The following is a 21,018-nucleotide window of genomic DNA, read 5'->3' on the forward strand; positions in this document are numbered from 1 at the left end:
TTGCAAAAGAGTTGAGAAGGTAAACAGGAGCAGGTAAAACAACTCAGAGATTAGTAACAGTAGGAAGCCACTGCAATTCTAGGGCCTAGAGTTCAAAAGAGGAGTGTAGAAACCAGGGCCATCAGCACTGGGTTGGGGGTGGGGGGATGTTCCCAGTGGGACTGGGAGCCATGTAGGAGATGCAATCTTTACCAGAGATGCAATCTGAGGCAAAGAGAGTGAGGAAGAAATATCCTGGCTTTTCTCTTCTCCTCATCCTCCAATCTCCCATCAGTACTTTCCATTGATTGAAACTCCCCAAAGCCAGTTAACAGAGAAACCTACAAAATGCAACCCGTCAGGGATTAGCCCTCCCCACCAGATGAACAGAGAAGGGAAAGAAGGGAACAGATCTCAACACAAATAGGATATATTAGCTAGACTTCTGCGGTGATAATGCTATATAACAAACAACTCCAAACTTTCAATGACTTACAGTACTAAAAATTGATTTTTCTTGTTTGTTGATCTGCTTGTTAGCTCATGGTGGAGGGGAGGGATGCTGCTTCAAGCTGTAGGTTGGGTTTAGGTGTACACCTTCTGACTGATTCTGAGACTTGCGACTATCCAGGGCATTCCCTTCTCATGGCAGATAGCAGAAGTGCAAGAGCAGCAGCAGAAACATGTGATGTCTCTTAAGGCCATAGCTCGGAAGTGACATTCTCACTTCCACCCACATTCCATTGCCAAAGCAAGCCACAAGGACAAGCTCAACATCAGTGGATGGGGAAGTATGTTCTGCCTGCTCTCGTGAGAGGCACTGCAAATTCACGAGTCATTCTGATTAGCTATCCTGAGTCACATTTACAACTGGAGGTTGATGTGGAATCAACTCCACTTAAAACATATGGACTAAGAGACGGGAAGACGGTGATTCCCCTGAGGAAATCACAGTACTCTTACAGAAGTAAAGGCAGCGGATTCTGAGTGTCCAAAAATAAGTCAGCTAACACCCAAATGTGATTAGTGTACTGAATTTATTATTTCTTATGATAGGGAAAGAAGAATAAATTGTAATTTTATAAAAATCTGAGGAAAAGTAAAATTCTGCTGCTATTGGATCAATAAGTGAAATCAGTTTCGCATTCTGAACAAAAAAGAAAACAAAATTTCAAAAACAGTTGCTCATATTCAGTATTTGGATTCACTAATAAAATGGTTGTCCACAATATTGGTTATGAACTAGAGAACCACCACCACAAGACTTATGATGAAGCTAGATGCTAGATCAGGTCAAGAGAGAGTACAGTGTAGGGGTCATATTTTCTTTTTATTATTTATTTATTTATTTATTTATTTTGAGACATAGTCTCCCTCTGTTGCCCAGGCAGGAGTGCAGTATCTCAGCTCACTGCAACATCTGCCTCCTGGGTTCAAGCAATTCCTGCCTCAGCTGAGTAGCTGGGATTACAGGCACATGCCACCACACCCGGCTTATTTTTTTATATTTAAGTAGAGACAGGGTTACACACCATGTTGGCCAGGATGGTCTCGATCTCCTGACCTCATGATCCGCCCGCCTTGGCCTCCCAAAGTGCTAGGATCACAGGCGTGGGCCACCGTGCCCAGCCGGGGTCATGTTTTCTTGGGATATCCTATGGTCTGAATATTTGTGTCCTCCCAAAATTCATATGTTGAAATCCTAACCCCTAAATCGATAGTATTAGGAGGTAGGGCCTTTAGGAAGTGATTAGGCCATGAAGGCAAAGCCTCATGACTGGGATTAGTGCCCTTATGAAAGAGACCCCAGAGAGCTAGCTAATGCCTTCCACCATGTGAGGGCGCATTTAGAAGGTGCCATCTAGGAATCAGGAAGCCCTCACCAGACATTGAATATGCCAGTGCCTTCATCTTGGACTTCCCAAAACTGTAAGGAGTCAATTCCTGTTGTTTATAAGCTCCCAGCTTATGGTATATTTTTACAGCAGCCTTAATGAACTAAGACAGGATAGGAGAGAGTGGGGTTTCTCAACCTAAGCACTGTTAACATTTAGGGCCAGATAATCCCTGGGTGGCGGGGGTGCTATTCTGTGCATTGTAGGAAGTTCAGCAGCATCACTAGCTCCCATCCACTAGATTCCAGTAGCACCTCTACCTCCAGGTTATGAAAACCAAAACTGTCTCCAGACATTACCAATTTCCCCCTGAGACACAAAATCACCCCTACTTGGAGCCTGGGGTGAAAGGGAAAAGGAAGAAAACAAGCAAACACCTTTATTTTCCCTTGTCTCTATCCTTTCTTTCTCATTTGGTGTAAGAGAAGATAAACCTCTGGGGGACGCAATTTATTTGGAAGCCTAGAGTATAGCTGAGGCAGGAGACAAAACCTGTAGGATTAGATAGTGGCGGCAGGTGCTGGGTGGGGAAGGGGGTCTCAATAGCCAACTGCTCTCCCAAGGAGCTCCGGGTCTCTGCTGAAGCCAGTGGGAAATCATTAGGTGGGACGGGGAGCCTGTAACCAGATTTGCATTTTAGAACAAAAAAAACACTCTACTAGTGTGGAAAATGACCCATAAAAGTGCATATCAGAGCAAGGGAGATACTCCTCTTTCGTTTGTATTTTATTTCCACCAAGAGATGTTCTTATTACCCCTACCACTCAGGAAATCCCAAGGCTTTTAGAAGCTGTGTCAGAAACCAGGAACAAAAATACCATATGTATTTCTTATTGTTAGGTGCATCGCTCACATAAAGAGACCACTAGGCAGGCTTTGTATGGGCAAGGAGGCCATTTTATTTTGCATTTGTGCAAGCAGGCCAAGTCCAAGGAAGGAGTTAGGTGAGGGGTGTAAAAATGGGGACTGGTTATATTGGGGCAAATGGTCAGTTAAAGGTGGTAATCTATTTTAGGGAGGGGGAGGGCATCATGGGATGCATGGTCACAAGGGTAGGGGTTATCTATTACAATTAGGCATGGTCATGAGGGTGGGAGTTACTGGTTGCAAGTATAGTGAAGGGTGTGGTAGATTACATAGTTACAGGGGTGGGGGCTTGAGAAACCCATTGTCTAGGGGGAAATTTCGCAAGGCTGAGCAGGAACAATGTTCGAATGTTGCAGGAGGAGAGCAATTAGTTGAGGCAGGAACCAGTTGTTTCGTGTGTCTTTGTGGCCATCTGGTTACTTCAGACTTTCTGGCTCCTGGAGACCATCAGGAGGTGTATGTGCAGGTCACCAAGGCTATAATGGCCAGGCTTGGACTTGGAGGCCTGACACTAATAGTATCACTATGAGTTTTCCATGTGATGAACATTATTGTTTGCTATTACAGGGTCTTAACCACTTGAATAAATCCAGACCTATAGGATTAACCTTCTTGCTCTGCCTCCAGTGCCCCACCAGTTCTGGGCTCATTTCTCAGTGCTGTCTGCACAGATGTCATGAGATCTGGAGACACCAAACTGCACTCAGCTCCCATGAACTAGAGCTACCTTTTCAGGCATTCAGAAATTTACTTCTTTTTTCAGTGTCCTTTTCTCACCAACCCTCTTCCTGGTGGACCTGCTACTTCCCACTTACTTTTGATTAATAAGGTAAATCCCCTTAAGCAGTAAGCATTGATCTCTGCATTTTACAATGGTGAGATTGAAATTTAGAAAGAGACTATGCACCCTCCCTCCCCAGATTATGTATGGTCTTTTAATATCTGTATAATTCATCATCTTCTTCCTTTTGCTTCTGCCACCTCTTTCACCTTGAACCCCTTCCCTCCTACCTGGACCCACTGAATTTGGGGCTATCCCTTGAAGCCCAGCAGAAGTACCATCTCCTCTATGAAACTTTTCTGGGTTGCAGGGTAAACCTACAGCAAGTTCCACTGCAGCCTTTTTTTTTTTTTTTGGAAAACGGAGTTGTTCTGTTGCCCAGGCTGGAGTGCAGTGGTGCAATCATGTCACAATGCAGCCTCCAACTCCTGGGCTCAGTTAATCATCTTGCTTCAGCCTCCCAAGTTGCTGGTACCACCACAGGTACAAGCCACTGCACCTGGCTGATTTTATTATTTTTATTTTTTGTAGAGATAGGGTTTCCCTATGTTGCCCAGGCGGGTCTCAAACTCCTGGGCTCAAGCAATCCTCCAATCCTCAAACTCCCAAAGTTCTGAGATTACAGGTGTGAGCCACTGGGCTCAGCCCTGTTACTGGGTCTTAACCATTTTTGTATCATCCATGGAATTTAGCAAATGAATCTTGTATGGGGAACTAAAGACATTTTTGTTGTATCAGAATCCAACTGATGCTAGCTGTAACCCAATCAGTTTTCCACTGACTGGTTATTTTTAGAATTCCAGGGTTGTCCTAGTATTTTGATATCAAAAAAACAAAAAACAAAAAACAAAAAAAAACCCTGTTTGCTAAACATGCTCCACTTTGGCTAACTTTAGGAGAAAGGGAGATATAAGCCCATTACTTATAGAAAGTGTTTTATTGTATTCACCAAAGGATAATGGGGAGAAGAATGCAACAGTGTAACAATGAAGGAAGGAAATGAACTAATTCCTGCTTTGGGGGAAGTATACAGCAGCTGTGCACCCAGCTATAGGAATGTTATCAAAATCAAAAGGAAATAGAAATATGATTAATTGGATACAATGAAGCCAATGGTGAGCACTTTTAAGACAGGAAAGGGAAGGTCCCATCACTGCAGTTATCTGCATACTCTGAATTTGTGAATCCTTTCTCAAGACTATGCCGAAAGGGATTGCTTTAGGGAATATTTTGTGTGAAAATTGTTAACTTTTCTGTATGCTATTCTCTTTGAACTTCAAAGAAAAGAAAATGATCAGAGGGCTGTTACAAATGAATTATTCACCAGGACTTTTCCAGGGATGAGAAAAGTGCCACTGATGTAATGAGAGACAGTATCTTTCTGCAAATTATCCCCTCAGATTCAATAGCTTGTCTTTCAACATTTAAAGAAATGAGTTTGTATATTTATCAAATTTTATTCCCAAAGAAAAGCCTATTGTCATTATGTCTGCTTTATTGCCAAAATTGAATACAACTCTTTAATAAAACATATGCAGTATGGTGAGATGAAGAGCAAAATGAGATTTTCCCTGGTTCAACAGATAGAATTGAAGTAACAATCAATTTAATTAGGCAAACAGGGCTTGCCAATTAGAATGCAGGATTCCCTGGAGCCTTTTAAAACATAATGTAGAGAAAGTTGTTCTACCTAGCCCGGTATTTACAGTTGTGGAAGTTATACATGTAATTACAACATAAATATTCATCAAGATTTCTTGAGTGAAACTGAGTACAAGTGAAATAAAGGAAAGTTATACATCAGGTTAATATTATGAGAGAGAAAAAGGAGCTAGACCCCTCCCCTGTGATGCCCATCACTGCACATCCCAGATTTCACAGAGAAGCGGGGTAAACTTGTGATCGTTTACTCTCCATGACATCAGCATTTCAGCATGGTGATGATTGAATGTCCGTAATTCAGTCAGGCGACCCAAGAGACAGGCAAAGTGTTGAGGATTTTCAGGCTGGTGAATTTTACACAACTTTTGTAGCACATCAAGAAGTGGTTCCTGAAGCTTTTCTACTGCCTCTCTATCCTTTATGTATTGTCTATCTGTTTTGAAGTTTAAAATAAAATGACAAAATTAAAAAGCGGAAAAGCATGAATTTGATATAATTATAGCAACGTCAACTATTTTGAAGTGTATGTTTACAAATGTTGTACACAAAAGGTAAAATTTAAGTGTTCAACCTGACGAATTTTTATGGACACACACATGTAATTATAACGAGATCAAGATGCAACACATGTGATGCTTCCCAGAAGCCTCCCTAATTTCCCTTCCAGTCAAAACCCCTGTGGTGGATGTGAGCATCCTTTCTGGCGAGTATATTCTCAGAAGTGAAATGACTAGGCCATAAAGCATACCCATGCATAACTTTAGTAGGTTCTGCTGAATAGTTTTTTTAGTCACAAATCATCATTTTTATGGTAAATCAAAGTAACAACTAGCTTCTGTCTCAATATAATGTATAAAATGGTCTAAGGCTAACATTGTAATTATGTTTTAGGAATCATGAACATGGCATCATTCGACTCCCAAATTATTAAAGTAACCCAAAAATATAGAAAAAGTTATAGATAGAGGTATTCATCTCAACATTTTTTAGAAAAAAAAAAACCTGGAAATATCCTGAATATACAAACATTTGGTAAAGATTAAGTAAATGATTATATATTCATACAATGGAATATGTTGCACATATTACAACAAACTTTACCAATGTAATTTTTAATGACTTGGGAAATGACTTTTGAAGAAATATAAATTCAGAAAAAAGTTCCCTATTATGTTAAAAAGTATGTAATTTCATTTAGATCTCTGCTCCAATGCTACACACTAAGAAAAGCCTTCTGTGACCATAGATTAAAATACCATTTTCCTGCCACTCTCTTTCTTTATATTGTCATTATATTTTTGTAGCATTTACCACCTTCTGAACTAATATTTTTGTTTTTTCATTTATTATCTTTCTCATCCTACCAGAATGTCAGCTGCATGGAAGCTGTGTCTTGTTGCATCCCCAGTGTTCCACACCATGTTTATTATATAGTAGGTGTTCAATATACATTTATTGAATGAATAAGTGTGATTTTTTTAAAAGAGACTGAGAAGAAGTGCACTGAAAGGTTAATAATGGTTCTATTTGGATAGTAAAATTATAGACCACTTTACTTTTTCTTTACGTTTCTGTGTTTTCCAGACTTTTTTCAATAAAGATTCTTACTAGTATACTGAAAAAATGGCATAAAAATTAAAATGTAACATTGAAATTACCTGGAGAGAGGATGACAATTGCTGTAAGCAGAGCATACTCCTCTTGAGTCATTTTCAGTTCCCCAATACTTTTATAAAAACTAAACATAGGTGTTATGTATTCATCAGAGATACCTATGGGGGAAAGTTGCAGAGTCATCATAAAATTTTTGAGTGACTAAACAGTGTAAAACAAGAAGCACATTATACATATACACACATGCCAATTTTGCAACCAGATGCACACATTCAAATAACTACTGTATATTTATTATATTTATTATATGTCCAAAGGAAGGACATCGCAAAGACAGTCAGTTGACAAAATTCTCAAAATATAGCCAAAGCAATGAGTATATGTCTAATTTTGGCAGTGTCTTTGTTTCAGACACTACTGAATAATCAATGATAATGCTCTTGAATTGCCAAAAGAATCTCAAAAACATCTCCATTTTCCAGGTGGAATTTAGTGAATCTTTTGAATATGACTATCGATAATTAAGGCAAAGATCACCCACATTATTGCCATTGGTTATATGATGGTTTCCAGAAGTTCTACTTCTTCATTCTCTTAGGTTTGAGTCTAACCAAAAGAAAGTGAGTCATTCTATATACTTCTTGAGTCAGAAAACACAAACCACTGTAGGTGCATCAAAAAGCAGGAATTTAGCACAGACTTGGTTTTACCAAAGAGTTGAGAAGGTAAACAGGAGCAGGTAAGTTGTTAGTTAAACAACTCACAAAAAATAGTTGTTCTCCAGTCCGGAAGTATAAACAGCTTCATTTCTAAATGGGCAAGGTTTCTTATCAAAGGGTTCTGATCTCTTGCTGAAGCACCAAGCCTACTTATCCATTGCCTACTAAGCATCAGTACTTGACTGTTCTCTTCAAACCCAGTATGTCCAAAACCAAAGACACCATGTACAGAACTAAGCTCCCCCATATTTCTCCAAATCCATTTCTTTCCTGGCATTCCCATTCTTGGTGAGTGGTATCCTCACCACCCAGCTGCCGAGGCCTGACAACTGAGATTCAGGAACTCAGGCCTGTGGCTTCTCCTGCTCACTCTCACCTAATGCTCTCTCTCCTCTTTACTGCACCTGGCATTGACTTAGTTTAAGTTTCCATTTCTCTTATCTGGATTACTACAGTTGCCTCCTCACTGGCCTTCCTGTCTTTAGTTTGATTCCCTTTGATCCATCTTCTGCTATCCAGGTACTGGAATAACCTTTCTAAAAATCAAATCACACACTTTCTCCTTACTTCTTAAAAAACCTTCTAAACCTCCCCATGGCTTTCGGCATATAGTTTTAATTTTCTTCCTTTTAATGTAGAAGCCTCTGGGACCTGTCCCCTGCCTATCTCACCATTCACAATAACAATATTAATAGTAGGAGTACTCTGTATTGTGCAATATTTTAACCATTTAAGATACCATAATTCATTTAATAGTTCTAAACCCCATGAGGTAGATACAGTAAGATTGTATATGACTAGCCCAAAGACACTCAGCTGAAAGAGGTGGAACTAGGATTCAAACCAAAGCTGGCAGGCTCTAGAGTCCTGGCAGTGGCTGTGGCTAAGCTGCACTACCTCTCTATCACACTGCCTTTCCTCTAGCCACCCCCAGCCACTTGTAGTTTCCTAAACAATTCACATTGCCCAGTTTTTGTACTTGTTATGCTCTCTACTTGAAATGCCCTTTTTCTCTTTTATCTAGCTCACTCCTTTTTGTCATTTAAGACTTCTAACCAGGTGCAGTGGCTCACGCCTATAAGCCCAACACTTAGGGAGGCCAAGGCTGGAAGATTGCTTGAGCTCAGGAGTTTGAGACTAGCCTGGGCAACACAGCAAAACCCCATCTCTACAAAAGCTACAAAAGTTAGCTGAATGAAGTGGCACATGTCTGTGGTCCCAGCTACTCAGGAGGCTAAGGTGGGAGGATCGCTTGAGCCTGGAGGTTGAGGCAGCAGTAAGCTGTGATTGTGCTACCGCACTTCAGTCTGTGTAACAAAGTGAGATGTTGTCCCAAAAAAAAAAAAAAAGACCCAGCACAGTGGCTCACACCTGTAATCCCAGCACTTTGGGAGGCCGAAGTGGGTGGATTACGTGGGGTCAGAAGTTTGAGACCAGTATGACCAACGTAGTAAAACCCCATGTCTGCTAAAAATACAAAAAAAAAAAAAAAAAAAGCCGGGTGTGGTGGCATGCATCTGTAATCTCAGCTATTCGGGAGACTGAGGCAGGGGAATTGCTTGAACCAGGGAGCTGGAGGTTGCAGTAAGCAGAGATTGCACCACTGCACTCCAGCCTGGGTGACAGAGAGAAAGAGAGACACTGTCTCAAAAAAGAAAAAAAAAACCTGCTGGTGCCACTTCCTGCATTCAATAAATATTACTTTGGTGCCTGTTCTGTACATTGCTTTCTTCCACAAGAGCTATTGGATGGGGAATCGTGGTGACAGAAAAATAAAACAGATAAAAAACCTGTGATGTAACTTACGGGTTAATTGAGATAAGGATGTTTCGCAGGATTGGTCCAGATGAGAATAGACCGCTCTATTTCTTCCAAAACCAGATCCAGAGCTAAGAGCTTTGGCTGAGCAAACCAGAATAAACTTGGATTCCAGATGCTAAAGAGTACAATTATCATCTAATGGTATACCCATCAGAAAACCTGAATTCTCACTTTTAGAAGAGTATCAGAAGTGAAATAACTCAGAAGCAGGAAATCATATACTGCGCATTCTCACTAAACAATGGGTACACATGGACATACAAATAGAAATAACAGACATTGGCAACTCCAAAAGGTGGGAGGGTGGGAGGAAGGTGAGGATTGAAGGATTACCTGTTGGGTACAATGTTCACTATTTGGATTATGGATGCTTTCACTAGAAGTCCAAACCACATCATTACACAATATATCCATGTGAAATAGTTTGGATGTTTGTCGCCTCTAAATCTCATGTTGAAATGTAATCCCGAGTGTTGGAGGTGGGGCCTAGTGGGGGATGCTTGGGTCTTTGGGGCAGATCCCTCATGAATGGCTTGGTGCCCTCCTCACGGTAATGAATGAGTTCTTACTCTATTAGTACTGTGAAATATGAACATTTAAAAGAGCCTAGCATCTCTCTTTCTCCCTGTCTCACCATGTGACATGCCTGCTCCCCCTTCACCTTCCATCATGAGTAAAAGCTCCCTGGGGCTTCCCCATAAACTGAGCAGATGCTGGTGTCATGTTTGTATAGCCTGCAGAACCATGAACCAAATAAACCTCTTTTCTTTATGAATCACCCAGTCTTAGGTATTCCTTTATAGCAATGGAAAACAGACTAACATACCATGTAACAAACCTGCACATGTACCTCCTGAATCTAAAATAACATTTAAAAAAATTAAAACGAATACAAAAAGGGAAAACATTACTTCTAACATGCATGGACACAGCTTTCATTTTCTCTACCTTAAAGTGATGCTAATGGTAGTAAAAGATCCCGAAGTACACTAGGATTTCTTCTTTTCAGTAATTACACCGATCTTTTCCTTGGATATAGGATTTCATATTTTTCAAATACATAAATGAATTTAATTCTGTATGAGAATCCTGTGCAGGAAGTACTGATAAGCCAGTATTACTATCCCCATTTCAGACTTGAGAAAATAAGTCTCAGAGAGGGTAAGCTTATTGAATAAGTTTACTAGCATAATAAATGGAAAATCCAAGTCTACATTTTCTGAATCTTGATCCAACACACATTCCCAAATTGCCTTCAGTGAAACATATATACATGCCACGAGACAGGTCTCTCAGGCAGCTGTAATCATGGGTAACCTGCTTTGAGAAAATCTTAGCTATAAACATTCAGATAAAATAAGGGGTAAATAATAAAGGAAGGTGATGAATTATTTTGTACTTTATAAAGAGAGTTACATGATTTATTTAATTTTTTGGATTTATTTAACTTTTGAGCACAATAAATGTTTAAATATATTTTTTAAAAAGAGTCTTCCCAAATTAAATCATTGGCCTTTTCCTCTCTGGTCAAAATACCACCCTTTTCTCCCCTTTGACTTTGATTCTTTAATTGACCCCAGTGGACTCTATTAACAACAATGTCTTTGTTGAACAATTTGGAGATTACGTCATGTGGAAGATCCAGCTGCTACAGAATGAACTAAATACCCATAACCCAACTAGATATAACTTAAAGTTCAGAGGATTGGAGAATGTGAGCCTGGGGAATACCAGTCCCGACTTCCAGCAAATCTAGTGGTTAAGAGGTCATGAGCCAGTTCTGAGTTTGAAATCAAAGTCCACGACTTGGTCTTAGAATATTACTTAAACTCTTTAAGCCTTCCTTTTCTCATCTGTGAAATGTTGTCACGTGTAATATAATGTGCACTCCATATAACAATAGTGTTATATGAGATGTATAGAGAGTGCTTAGCAAAATGCCGGGTTCACAGTAAGTCCTCAATAAATGTCAGAGCAGATAATTTTTATTATCATTATTCAGGAGAAATGAATCAGCGCATTAGCCCATCTTAATCTCAATTCGTCTTAGTCTTAGATTAAATGTGTGAATTTTTTTGTCTTTACAAAGCCATGTTGGTTTTTAAAAAACCAACAAATTCTGCAAATTACTGGGAATAAATACAAACTGGCTGACCAATGATTTGCCTGGATATTTTTCCAGGTATTAAAGCTAAACTAAGTTCTCTATTTTCTTGGTAAGGTTATTCTTTTTCATCTTCAAAAAAATGTTAATCTTTATGCTTTTTTCAGCATTCAGAGACTACACTCATTGGTTACCTAAAATAATACTTTATGTCTATGACATATTAAAATTTTAAAAAAATTTCTTTGATTACCAAATTTCCTATTTCATTTGCCTTTCTAAATCCCCTCACACCCTCCGGAGATGTTACCTCCATTAGCTATCTGATTACAATTTGGTAATATTTGGGGAAAATAAGGTTAAACTTTTAACCTTATTTTTCTAGAAATTTCATCTTGTGCATGTTGTAAAAGCCAAGAGTGAATATAGAGAAAATGTAGAAAACAAACAATAGGAGAGTTAAAAAATAATTTTCCTACAGGATAGGTAAAATATAAATCTACTTTTGGAATTAGAGTCAACCATCACAATTAACCGTGCCAACATAAACAAAGGGCTTGTGAACCGGCAATTTCTAACAGAATAGCTGTAACACTAACGTCATCCTGAAGGGGACAGCCTTTTCCTGTTTTCCTGCTTCCTCCTTCTTCCTGACGACTTGCTTAAAATTTGCTTCATTTTTGCTTGAATGACCAATTAGCTGATTTTTGGTCACAAGGGGGGGCTATTTTCTAACTTAACCACCAAAGACGTTGCCATGGAAAAGTCTGAAAATGCAAAAATAATTTTATGTTTCTGCTCCTGTTTCTTATTTGTTTTCTCTTTCTTAAAAGAAAGAGGTCTGTGATGAATAAATTATGTTAAATAATCAGAAATATTCTTTGAGAGAATAACCATTTGATAGAATTAACAATATACTATTTTAGGTATTTTAAATGTTAAGTCTTTTATTTCCTAATTAGCTTTCTGGTCATAATTGGGAACAAAAACTAAGACAGGTGTGTGTGTGTGTGTGTGTGTGTGTGTGTGCGCGCGCGCGCGTGCGTGCGCGTGTGTGTGTGTGTGTGTATGATTTAGAAGTATACATATTACATAAGACCTATTTCCTGGTATCTTAAGTACCTATATATGACTTTTTCTGATGGTGTCCTCAAGGTGGACTGAGCATCTGGTTAAAAGTGATACTATTTCCTTAAAACCATGTAACTTGAAACTTTTCTAGAAATGACATCACCCATAGCACAGAGGTCAAGGTATAAGCCCCTAACATGACACAAGGCTACATCTGCCTTCTGCTTTCCTTTCAAACTAAGCACTTACCAGCCCAGTAGTATCCCTAGGAACGAATGGCACTGATTCATCTAAGGCTCCTAAAGCTGATTCAGCTTGTTGCCTACACAGCCTCCCTTCCTACTCCCTGCTTCATGGCCATACACTGTGATAGAGGCAAATCCCAGCTCCAGCCCAAGGTCCAGCCACTATTGGTCTCATTTCCCACATCAGAGGTTGATGTAGTTAGGAACAGCAGTGCAATTCAGGCCCATGCGACTAAAGGGGACTCTCCTAGGAAGTTCCCAAGAAAAATTTCCATATTCAGAAAGAGAGCATTTCTTTTTCCTTTGACCAATGTTTTGCCTAGACATAGTGCCTGCAACTGCTGTGGCCATTAGATGACCAGGAAGACAGCCAGTCTGCGGGAAAGTCCAATACATCAAGAATAGCGAAGCAGAAAGATGAGAAGGATCTGTGTTTCCAATGGTGGATTCTACCCCTAAATTAACCAATTCTGCTGTCACCCTTCCTCTGGGTTTCTTGTTTCAGCTAATACATTTTCTTACTTTTTAAGGCCATGATGAGTTTATTTTCTGTAGCTATGAGCCAAGAGCATTCTGACAGCTCCCCTAACAAGTGAGATACACTTTTTATGTCTTCATGCTTTTTGAAATACAAGGCAGGATCCTTGTCAGAATAAGGCACCCCACCTATGTTTCAAGGCCAAGTTCAAATTTTGCTTCCTCTATGGAGCTTTCCTTGTCACAGAGAAGCAGAATCAGTTACTTCCTTTTCTAGATTCACTTATATTGCACCTATCACAATTCATATCTCTCCTTCCCACTGGAGTGTGAAATACAATATACATTTTATACGAGTGGGAATTAATTACTGTATCTCTAGTGCCTGCCTCATGCTGCCTGACCCATAAAGGGTACTCCATAGACTCGTGTGTGTGTGTGTGTGTGTGTGTGTGTGTGTGTGTGTAACAGAATCTGGCTCTGTCACCCAGACTGGCACAATCATGGCTCACTGCAGCCTTGAACTCCTGTGGGGTGCTCAAGAAATTCTCCTGCCTCAGTCTCTTGAGTAGCTAGGACTACAAGTGTGCACCACCACATCCAGATATTTTATTTTTTTGTAGAGATGGGGACTTGCTATGTTTCCCAGGCTTGTCTTGAACTCCTGGTCTCAAGCAATCCCCTCACCTCGGCCTCCTTAAGTGTTGGGATTATGGGAGCAAGCCACTGTGACTAGCCAGATGTTTCTTATTGACCTCTGCATCTCTCTCTAATAACTAGCATCCTTCTGAAGACATGGTAGGAGATTAATAGATGCTTGTTAAATCCGGCAGTAGTATTTAAGAATTAAGTAGTATTTAAGTATTAAGAAAGAACTAGTAGTTCTTTATGATGAAGGTGACATAGTTGTGAGAGGTGATGGGGACAAGTGATGCCATTAAGAAATGGAAATGTTCTTGTGGTGCTAAGAGATTGGACTATGTCCTCTATTTCAACTGCTAAGCTCTTCCCAGGGAGTCATTTGTGCCATACTCTTGGCCCTAAGTAAATAGCTGCCGTCAAACTAGCAATTCAGAAAAGAACTACTTTAAATATAATATTATTTAATTTAAAATACATAATAAATAATATACTTCCCATTAGTCCTAGTGGCTAAAAACTATCTGACCTATGTAGGTCTCACCAGGGCTTAGGAGTTATCAGAGTTTGGACTGTCAAGTTTCAGATTCAGTTCAATGAAATTCACCAATATTTGTATTCCTGCTGTGTGTCAGGCACTATATTAGTGCTGGAAATCTGGGAATGTGAAGTCCTTATGCAGTTAACAGGTTAATGGAAGAAGCAGATACAGACAGCTCTCTGTGTGTTCTGTATCCATGGATTCAACCAACCACAGATCAGAAATATTTGGAAAAAGTATTGCAACTGTAATGAACATGTACAGACTTTTTCTTGTCATTATTCCCTAAACAATACAGTGAAACAACAATTTATATACGATTTACATTGTATTAGGTACTACAAGTAATCTAGAGGTGATTTAGAGTATACAAGAGGATGTACATAGATTATAGACAAAGGCTGTACCATTTTATATCAGGGACTTGAGCAGCCATTGATTTTGGTATCCAAGAGAGGTCTTGGAACCAGTCCTCCATGGATACCAAGGGGCGACTCAACATAAATAAATACATAATATCTAAACCTGAGCAAATACAAAAAGCTTGGCAAATACAGCTTAGGAACAGTGGGTTCTGCCCAGGACCAATGGAAAAATCCTCACTTGTATTTCTTTAATGTTTCCTCTTAATTTGAGGAAGGTTTCTTCCTATAATTTGAGTCTCAAATTTGCCCATGCAGAAGTTATCATGTGACCACTTTCAAAAGCAAAAGTAGAGGTGTTAAGATTTCTAAATTTTAACTTAAGCATTTACCCTTCTTATAAATATTCTATCATTTGTTTCTTTACATTTCCAACCCCTCTCAAAGACAGTATCCAAACTGATAATCATCTTAGATTTGCATCTTTGGAAAATGTAATTCTGGTAACTGTTTTCATTTTGTGCGAGCTGAAAAGGCTAAAGCAGTGAAATCATATAACAAAAATAAGCACAGTATACTTTAGTATGGTACTACTAAAGGCTACAACTTCATCACTCTAACAAGGTTTCTCTGACTTCATTGTCTCTATTCATTTGATCATTGACCTAAAAGCGACTTGAAATTGCTAACTGCTGCTTATACTTCATCTGTCAACTGAAGGGCAGGAGTCATGTTTCACTTTATATTCCCTGCTTGTCAATAAATGCTTGTTAAATCAGGCAGTACTATGTTTTGGTAGTTCTTTATGATGAAGGTGACATAGTCGTGAGATGTGATGGGGACAAGGGATGCCATTAAGACAATGGAAATATTAATTGTCTTGATGACAATGAATAGTTGGGCAGATAGTTGGACAAATACTAGACCTTGGTGAGTGACAGGTGCCACATATAGTAAGAATACTGGGTTCTGAGTTAGAATACCCACCTAATTTCCTAGCACTCTTTTGGTTAGCTGTATGACCTTGGGCAGGTCATCTTGCCTCTCTAAGCCCATTACTACATCTATAAAATAGGAGTGTAACACACCTAGTGAGGGCCATCGGGAGCTGCACTAACAAGATGATGCATGTGAAAAACAAAACATTGCAAAATCACAAGATATATTGTCATACTGGTAAATTCTTACTGAATTGAATATTTTATTTGTATCTCTTGTGCAGATGAAAAAAGGTCCCAAACTACTACAAATGTCAGGGGTTATTTATATTTGAAATGAACAGAACAAGTTGCTTTGATCTCTGAGAAGTTATTGCTAATTTCCTTGATGTTAAAATATAAACTTGGGCCAGGTACAGTGGCTCATGCTTGTAATCCCAGCGTTTTGGGAGGCCAAGGTGCTGGATCACCTGAGGTTAGGAGTTTGAGACCAGCCTGGCCAACATGGTGAAACCCCATCTCTACAAAAAACTACAAAAAATTAGCCAGACATGGTGGCAGGCACCTATAATCCCAGCTACTCGGGAGGCTGAGGCAGGAGACTCGCTTGAACCTAGGAGGTAGAAGTTACAGTGAGCTGAAATTGCACCATTGCACTCCAGCCTGGGTGTTAAGAGTGAAACTTCATCTCAAAAAAAAAAAAAAAAAAAAAAAGTAAACTCATTCAGTGTTAGCAGACCTATTTTAGTCCTATAATATTTTATATCTTATGATTATTCCTGTTTTTACTAACAATTCCAAATTAAACCCCTAGTTTGTATATAATGCTACACTAGGAATAAAATCAATGATACATTAGAATTGTATAGAAACAACTCAACCACAAATTATATCAGATATATGTTCTAAAGTCTCAATTAACATAAATAAACACTTTCATTAAAAGCATCTCAGAGAAAGTTATCTTTGTGTATGTGATTTGAATTTAATAATAGCAAACAAAAGAGTGTGAATTTGAAGAATAAGAAAATAAATTTCACATCATATTCTTTAAAGAGTTCCATAGGCATAAACAAGGTAACTTTGAGACATTATGTTACTCTGGAATTAAATGTACAATAGAAATAAAAATGAATTGTATTAGCATAAGAATAAAAAGTTAGTCTGAAAGGTCATGTTGCAAGATCAGGTTTTTGTATGTTGTGTGGAAGAGGCAATGCTCTGAAAATCCACTGGGAGAAGCAAATTCATAAATATTAATAAATGAAAGCATTATAGATAATAAAATATGCAGCAGCATGTGAGTTTGGATGGTTTTTATTGTCACAATATATGGTTGATATTTGGGGAAAGCATCTTATTATAAACTGGAAACATGCATATTTATTTAAACAGATCATATTCTGAAAAACTTCATTCTCGAACTTTTCTGAAACTTGAAATATCACAAGTTCTGAAACTTATGAAATTACAAGCAAGGTTTTTTTCTTTTTGATTATGTGTATTCTAACTGGCAAGACCATCATCATTTCTCACCTAGTTATTGCATTAGTAGTTCTCTTTACAGGTCTCTTGTCTCAAGGTGCAGTGAAGAAGTTATGTTCTTGCCAATGGAATGCCAGTAGAAGTTATATGTATCACTTCAGGATTATTCACTTACAGGGAGGATGTGCCATTCTTTTTTCCTTTGCCCTCCCTACTTTCTGGAATGTGCTTTTACCAAAATGGTGGGGAGCCATATTGGGCCATGTGGATGAAGTCAACTCTCTGTGGATGGATGAGCATGACATCCATCCATATGGATAGAACGGTGACACAGAGGAACACTATGAAGATTCCCTATTAGTCCCATTCTCCTCTTGCCCAGACTATCATAAGATAGAAATACATTTCCATCTTGTTTAAGACCCCTTTATTTTTTGTTTCTGTTACAGCAGCCAAATCTATGACTTAAATTATGCATAAAATCTGTTGTGATTAATTCTTTTTCATATATATTTCCCCTAGAAGACGAAGTCCTTGAGGATTATGACTTTATCTTATTCATCTCTGTACTGCCAGTAGCCAGTATACTTATCCCATAGAAGTACTCAATAAAAGCTTGTTAAAAAAATAAGTGAACAGATAAATACAGGTCCCAGTGGAAATGATCTTCCATTGCTACTAGACAGTTACCCTAGTGGCAGAATCAAATGAAAATGATAAGATTCAAAGCTGACTTAGGGTCTCATCAAGTGAGAGAAGAGGGGCTAATGAGTCACCACCCTGTGAAATATGAGGAGATATTCTAATGAGAGATAACATGAATCAGAAAGGCTTGCCTGTTCTGAAGGTTTAGGGCATGTAAGTTATCTCTACCCTACAACTGATCGTCAGAAGTAGTCTTTAGGCAAAAAACAAGTGTTTATAAAGTACTTAATTTAATAAAAAGAGAAATAGGACAATTGTTTCTGTTAGAGATAGCTGATTTGTGACAGAGAGGCTCTAGAAATATGTCGTAGCCAGAAATCATGGGAGCCCCAAGGTGTAACCTGCCTGACATTAGTTTTTGAAGCTTTTGTGTCTTCATGGCTAGAACCACACCACTTGCCTCAACAGGCTCAATTCTTGCCCAGACTCAGAAAACTCAGGGGAACTCTGTGAATACCACTTCAGGATTATTCCTTTAAAGGGAGGGCATGTCACTCTTTTTCCCCTTTGCCCTCCCTACTTGCTGGAATTTTACCAAAATGGTAGGGAGCCATATTGGATCATGTGGATGAAGTAAACTCTCAGAAACCTGGGAGCTCTGTGTGCATCTAATTCTAGGAACCTGGTTTCAGCTTTGTTTCTTGTGACAACCCCTGTCTGACACATTGATTAAGTGGGAGGAGTTCATCTTCCTCTAAGCTTGATCACATTTCCCTGAAGCTGGGGTTTGACCATATATCCTTGAGTCCCAACCCCTATGCCATGTCCTTGAAATATACCTTTTCTCAACAAAGTTATAGTTGAGAATTAGTGGGAAGACATGTTGGAAATTTGAAGAGAGAGAAGGTACAAGACAATTTTCTGTAAGAGTAAGAGTGAATTGACTAGGGAAAAGGGATACATGGAAAGTGCTGAGGTCCACTTGAAATGTTTGATCGTTAACTTTGGGTAAGCCAGTCATACTGTTTCAGTTCTCAGGTTCAAGCATACAGTAGGTAAAGAGTTGCATTCAGTCAGGTAGAGGGTTTTCTTAGGTGAAAGAAAGACAAAGAGTTGAAGATATCTGGTGAATGATCCAAGGAAATTATCATATTGATAAACCACAAACACTAAGCCAAGTACTGAGGAAAATGTGGTCAGGCAAAATGGAGTAGAGTCAATGGCTGGAGGGTTAGTGGGTGGAAGGAAGGTCAACAAATGGAAATTATTTTGGAGCAAAGAATCCCTAGAGTCAGGGTACTGGATGGGGGCAAGCTGGAGAGTTAAAGGGTAATATCAGAGGGAACAGATACTTGAGACTGATATTTTGTTATTGGGATTAACAGGGTCTAGGTCTGGCATAGAATTGATAATATCTACCTCAAAGTGCTACAAAGAGTAAACAATATTTTTTTGTGAAGCAGAATGTTAGCCATAGAGATGATCCACTCAGATCACCCTTAAAGAGAGCCCAAAGTGGGGAGTGTGGCTGGCTGATAGCCTCCGGCTGCCACCCTGTGAGTGCTGAAGACACACTTTCACCAGTCATCTCTTAACTGGTGACTGAATATAGTGGGTATGTTAGTGCTGGCTCATTCAGTGGGCAACTTGGACTAAGTCCCTCTCCAGTGGCCTGAGACTTTCTTAGGACTGTGCTGTGATCTAATCCTCTTCATGCCCAGTCATGCCTTCCTGCTCCCCTTTCACAGGTGTCAGATCAGCATGGTGGTATAGAGTCTCCTGGACTCCACCTACCTCCTCTCCCTTTATTCTTTAGAGGCATTTCCCCCAATTAACTTATGACACATTTAGTCCTATAGTGATATCAGCTTCTTGTAGGACCCAAAGCTCACACAAACACTGAGAATACAGCCTGATACACAGTAGGTGCCAAATAATTGTCACCTTTCTGGTGCTATAATTAATAGATCCAGACATTATGCAAATATGCCCCTTTTTTTGAGACAGGGTCTCACTCTGTCACCAGGCTGGAGTGCAGTGGCAGTCTCAGCTCACTGCAACCTCCACCTCCTGGGCTCCAGCTACCCACCCATCTTAGCCTCCAAAGTAGCTGAGATTACAGACCTGTGCCACCATGCCAAGCTAATTTTTTTAACTTTTTTGTAGAGATGGGGTCTTGCTATGTTGCCTAAGCTGTCTCAAATTCCTGGGCTCAAGCAGTCTTCTTGCCTTGCCCTCCCAAACCACTGGGATTATAGGTGTAGGCCATCAAGCTCAGCCTTATATATGCCTTTCTATAAACATAATTTTCCTCTTAGTAGTCTTGTAAACTTTTTTGGAAAACCATTTTCCCCCTCTCAGCTGAACCAGGGTGGAAAGGATTTTCCCCACCTCAACCAGGCTGGGGAAGAAATCTGGTACTAACCCAGTGATCATTATGGAAATGGCAGCAACTGACTTAGCTCAGGACCCAGGAGATCTGATGGAACCAGGGAAAGATTTTTTTTTTTTTAAAGGAAGCTGAGCATCCAGGCGAGAGAAAGAGACATGGAAAGAAAGATAAAACCACCACTGGATAATTCTCTTTCAGATGTCCTCTCATCAAAATATTTCAATTCATATGGCAGACATTTTACCCCTCTTTTTTGTCTGCCACCTGAATCAACTTTAAATGACTCATCTTTGAGTAGGAGGAGGAAAAAGAATACAACAGAAACTTCCATATCCAAACTGTCCTTTTCCTTTTCTTACACTCAAATGTAAAAGAAATATCTGTTCCCCAAACTGACTACTACAGGCAAGATCTAGAAGAATGTTTAACCAACTTTTTGTTGGTTTCTTGTCAGCTTTGGACATAAATAACTCTGATATTTGGGGAAAAACCATCTGAAAAGTAAATAAACAGACCAGTTTTACAGCTCCAGACAAACCTCCATTCATTTTTCCCTTTGTTCCACAGAATTTTATTGAGCACTCTGTCCAAGCCAGGCATGTGCTAGGTGCCTGGGATAACTTACTGACTCAAAAAGGGAAATACCCTGTTGTATTAAGTTTTTATTCTCAGACTTCAGGCAAGACTGCAGAATAAATATTAAAGTTAAACATGATTTCAAAGAGATCAAATTGGTTATGGGTCTATTTCAACAGCTTTAAAAAAATTGGACATGCAGCTA

At 39.2% G+C, this 21,018-nt stretch overlaps 1 protein-coding gene across 4 annotated transcripts in view; it reads right to left on the reverse strand.

The window, feature by feature from the left end:
* Positions 1 to 4,997: 4,997 nt before the first annotated feature.
* The window catches only part of NR1H4 (nuclear receptor subfamily 1 group H member 4), an 85,584-nt gene continuing 69,563 nt past the window's right edge, over positions 4,998 to 21,018 (reverse strand). For all 4 annotated transcript variants that reach the window (XM_012469252.2, XM_012469251.2, XM_012469250.2 and 1 more), the window contains 2 exons: positions 6,843 to 6,956; positions 4,998 to 5,617 (listed from right to left, as the gene is read on the reverse strand). In XM_012469252.2, coding sequence (XP_012324675.1) covers positions 5,379 to 5,617; positions 6,843 to 6,956 — 353 coding nt within the window. In that variant the 3' untranslated portion in view covers positions 4,998 to 5,378. The remainder of the gene's footprint in view (positions 5,618 to 6,842; positions 6,957 to 21,018) is intronic.

The sequence above is a fragment of the Aotus nancymaae genome, unplaced genomic scaffold (genome assembly GCF_030222135.1).
Source record: "Aotus nancymaae isolate 86718 unplaced genomic scaffold, 86718_ANA_hifiasm-v0.15.2.pri h1tg000016l, whole genome shotgun sequence".
Lineage (NCBI taxonomy): Eukaryota > Metazoa > Chordata > Mammalia > Primates > Aotidae > Aotus > Aotus nancymaae.